Source organism: Crocuta crocuta, unplaced genomic scaffold, assembly GCF_008692635.1.
Source record: "Crocuta crocuta isolate KB4526 unplaced genomic scaffold, BGI_CrCroc_1.0 scaffold541, whole genome shotgun sequence".
NCBI classification, from domain to species: domain Eukaryota; kingdom Metazoa; phylum Chordata; class Mammalia; order Carnivora; family Hyaenidae; genus Crocuta; species Crocuta crocuta.
In genome coordinates this window covers 1640512-1644881 of record NW_027531901.1, presented here as the reverse complement: position 1 = coordinate 1644881, position 4370 = coordinate 1640512, and the positions used below count along the sequence as shown (strand labels likewise).

The following is a 4370-nucleotide window of genomic DNA, read 5'->3' as shown; positions in this document are numbered from 1 at the left end:
GTACCGTGGCCCCGGGGGGGGGGTGCGGAGAGGTGCTGGGGGGACAATCCGTGGCCGTAAGTTGGAAAGGGAACCCTGCTTTCCATCACGTGTGTCATCGTGAAGGGGTAGTTTCTGGTCATGCATACTGGTGTTGGGGGGGGGAGGAGTGTTCAGTATTCTGCTTATAGGAAACTTCACGCATTTTTCAGCCAGGGTAGGGAGGGCCTTCAGCTTCATAGAGCGTTACTCGAGGGGCGCCTGGGGGGCTCAGTCCGTTAAGCGTCCGACTTCGGCTCAGGTCATGATCTCGCGGTTCATGAGTTCGAGCCCCGCGTTGGGCTCTGTGCTGACAGCTCAGAGCCTGGAGCCTGTTTCGGATTCTGTGTCTCCCTCTCTCTCTCTGCCCCTCCCCTACCCCCACTCCGCCACTCTCTCAAAAATAAATAAACATTAAAAAAATAGGGTGTTACCCTAATGAGCACACAAAATTCTAACACGATTAATTAGGTACAGTTAACATTCAAACAGTTCTAACCACTCGTGGTGATTCTGAAGGTACTGTGGACCAAAGACATTTGGACATTAAAAAAAAACTTTAAAAAATTTTTAAAAAAGTTTTATTTTAATGAGAGAGAACCAGCAGAGGAAGGGCAGAGGGAGGGGGAGGGAGAGACACAGAGAGAGAGTGAATCCCAAGCAAGCTCAGTGCTCAGCACACCCTGAGACCACGACCTGAGCTGAGATCAAGAGTCAGATGCTCAACTGACCGAAGCCCCAGGTGCCCCCCCCCAAAAAAAAACCCTTAAATAACTTAGGGACTAAAGAAGAATCAGAATGGATATTAGAGAATTCTTAGAGCCAAAATGATACTGAAAATATACATATCCAAACATGTAGATACTGCTAAAAATGGTACCTTGCGGGACTTACACACTGATATTCTGAAAGCAGATGGAGAATGGACGGCCAGGCATCCAACCAAGAGAAGACAGAAGAGGTTGCAGGAAATCATAGAGACCAGACACGAATAAAGCAGAAAACAGAGATGTGGGAGAGACCACCACCAAAACCAAAAGCTGACTTTTCAAAAAGATCATTAAAGGGGCGCCTGGGTGGCTCAGTCGGTTAAGTGTCTGAGTTCGGTTCAGGTCATGATCTCACGGTTCATGGGCCTAAGCCCCGCGTCGGGCTCTGTGCTGACAGCTCAGAGCCTGGAGCTGCTTCCGATTCTGTGTCTCCCTCTCTCTCTGTGTCTCCCTCTCTCCCTGTCTCCCCTGCTCCCATTCTGTCGCTCTCAAACACAAACATTAAAGACATTTTTTTAAAGATTAATAAAATAAATCAGTTATTCAAATGTTGATGAAGAAAAACAAGAGGAAAGGGAAAAATAAATAATATTAGGGATGGAAAGAGATACATACCTAGAGGAGGCAGAGATTTTAAAAAACAATGGGGTCTGGGGCGCCTGGCTGGCTCCCCAGGACCATGAGACTCTTGATCTTGACCCTTGGGGTGGTGAGTTCAAGCCCCCGTTGGGTTGGGCGTACTTGACCTGGCTCCTGCCGAGCACACTGGCCAGGTTCCCGCTGTGAGACGGGAGGGCCGAGGCCCACACGCACCGCACGAGCTGGCCCCCATGGGTGGAGCCGGCCCGATCATGTTCATTTGTTACGGGCCGCCTCTCTCTGAGACGCAAAGGCCCTGGATGGCCATCGGAGGAATCACCATTCCTCCACGGGGAAGGAAGAGGCCTGCTTGCGACGTGTGTGGTTTCAAACTGTGGAGTGTATGACCACAGTCTAGTAGCGCTTCATGGGGGTGACGTGCCATTGCTCAGGAAAAAACAATCAGTCTGCGAACTCTCTTTGGGGAGAACATGAGTAGTATCCGATCTAGAATTACTAGATACTTAATTACTTAGTAAAAATAGTTAAAGCGTTTAAAGAGATAAGCTTCAGTTTATCTAGAAAATGCCATCCTAGGAAAACCTCCCATCAGACACGCCCTCCCCCGCAGTGGTCTTTATTTCCATGACATTGACCGGGCTCCCAGGTCGCCCTGACTGGGGGTCTGTCCCACACGTCCCGGGGACTCCCCAGCGCTTACATCCGGCCTCAGCCAAGTCACCAGTGACCCCGCCCCCGCTCCCCCCTGCTTAGAGCCAACTGCTTGTGGCCCTGTGGCCCCGGCTGCTCTGGGTTCCTTGGGTCGCTCCCTCCGGCTCTCTCTCAGCCGACGTGCATAGACCTCTAGCTGTGCCCATTTCTGTGTGTCCTGCCCGCCCGCCCTCTGATCGCATCACGGTCCGACAGCAGTGACTTTTGTGTCTTGTCCCGTCAAGCACACACTGTCGGGATCCCCTCTGCCCGGCTGGGACGGCGGGAACCCGTCGGCGCCGTACCACCCGCGTCGCGCCTCACCTGTGCCCGGTCTCTACCGCCTGCTCCCAGTCCTGCTGGGCCAGGAAGAGCCGCATCTTCAGGACCAGGGCGGGCAGGAAGCTGCCCGAGGGGCCGGCGATCTGGTTCACCACCTCCAGGGCCCCCGCGTAGTTCTGCTGCGTCATGAAGTAGGTCGCCTGTCGAAAGGCCGAGGGAAGAGCCTCCGTCAGTGCCCACGAGGGGGGGGGTCCGTGTCTCCGCAGCCCAGGCGCAGAGCCTGGCGCACGGGCACTGCGGTTCCCCCCCCACCGCGGGGCCAGGCCCTCCCCTGAGGCCCCTGGGGAAGGACTCAGCACTGAGTGACAAAGCCAGGCCCACAGCAGTCTCGGGGTCCTGGACGGGCCGGGAGACGGCTGAGCCCCAGGCAGGCGTGGGACACGGCCCGGCCGCGGGGGCCGCCCCGGGGGGAGGCCCGAGCGTGCTGGGCCCTTCGAGTCCCACAGACGGCCCACTCGTTTCCCATTCGTATTCTTTTCTTAAAAAATTTCAAAAATGTTTATTTATTTCTGAGAGAGAGGGAATGTGCGTCCGGTGGTGGAGGCCAGAGAGAGGGGACAGGGTCCGACACGGGCTCTGCGCTGACAGCAGGGAGCCCCGTGCGGGGCTCAGTCAAGAACTGTGGGATCGTGACCTGAGCTGAGTCAGATGCCTGACCCACTGAGCCCCCCAGGCGCCCCCAAATCGCTTTCCGGAAGGTTATGGCCCAGGCCCAGGGTCAGCTGGCACTTGCAGGTACCCCGTTAAAGAGCGGTTTGTGCCCCCCTCGGTCCAGGCCGCTGCCAGCCACCAGGTCGTGGCTCGACCCAGGTGCCTGAGGGCCCAGGGCACGGCTCCGGAGGGACTTGGCGTTGGGCTCTGAGGGGAGCTGCTGTCAGGCCGGCAGCCGCCCGATCGGGGCTCGTTAGAAACAGGACTGGGACTGTTCTAGATGCAGGTTCACGCGTACGCGTGCTCCCTGCAGCGCCCTCACTGCGAGCTGAAGACGATCTCAGCGTCCAACAGCAGGAGACCGGCTGGCAAATTACATTAGGCCCGCGCGACGGGGGAGATGCTCGAGGTGGCATCTTCAAACGACGGAAAGGGGTGCCCTGTGATTATCGCCGTGTTAAGTGACAGCACCGGCCCCGCCCGCAGGGCTGCTCAGGGAGGACCCTTGCAGGGCCAGGAGGGCTGAGAGCTGCCGGCCCTCTGGGCAGCCCGCCCCGTGGGGTCACCCTGTCCCCAGGGGGCGGCCCCCACCCAGCTGCTGGTCAGGGAGGGGGCCGGGGAGGGGCCACCCCAGCTCTGGAACCCCGAGTCGGCTGAGGCCTTCGCTGCATCACAAAGTGACTTCTGCCACCCGGTCCTGCTTCTGGCCCCTCCCCCACAGGTGCCGGTCCCAAGGGTGCCCCCAGAACGCCCCGCCAGGCACCCCGGAGCCGCACACGTGGAAGACAGACTGGGAGACGCGGCCCTAAAGTGGCCACGTGAGCTGTGTGGAGAGGGAGGGCGAAGGGCGCCGTTTTAATTCATCTTTTGAGTTTATCAGCCTCCTGTGTTTTTTTGAATGAGGACACAGTCGTTTTTCTAAGATACAGACAAAGAGAAGAGATTAAGAGGCTAGTTTTTCTTTCATTGGTTGATTCCGTGAGGGTCACGTAAGAAATAAAGAATGTAATTTAGGTGGAGATCAGAAGACACCAAACTTCTACCCCATCTCCCTCCTCCCACCGAATTTAACCAGAGAGAAGAGAGAGTGGGGCGTAAAAGGTAGAGACAACAGGGCAGACCCTGAGGATGGGACCCCGAGGGGACCCCACGCAGGAGGAGACGAGCCCTGGGCTGCTGTGGGACCCGGACTCTCTCTGGGCACCCGCTCCCCACCGGCCAGGAGACGGCCTGAGACAGAGCGTCTGGCCCAAAGTCCCCCATGGGACCCCCTCCCCCTGAGGCCCAGGTAGGGACCCC

The 4370-nt window shown here is 57.5% G+C and overlaps 1 protein-coding gene across 1 annotated transcript in view; it reads right to left on the bottom strand.

Annotated features, from left to right (window-relative positions):
- Positions 1-4370, bottom strand: part of TTC21A (tetratricopeptide repeat domain 21A) — a 31027-nt gene that overhangs the window by 23029 nt on the left and 3628 nt on the right. Inside the window, exon 5 of the mRNA XM_077774016.1 lies at positions 2403-2560. Within this exon, the coding sequence (XP_077630142.1) occupies positions 2403-2560 (158 nt within the window). The remainder of the gene's footprint in view (positions 1-2402; positions 2561-4370) is intronic.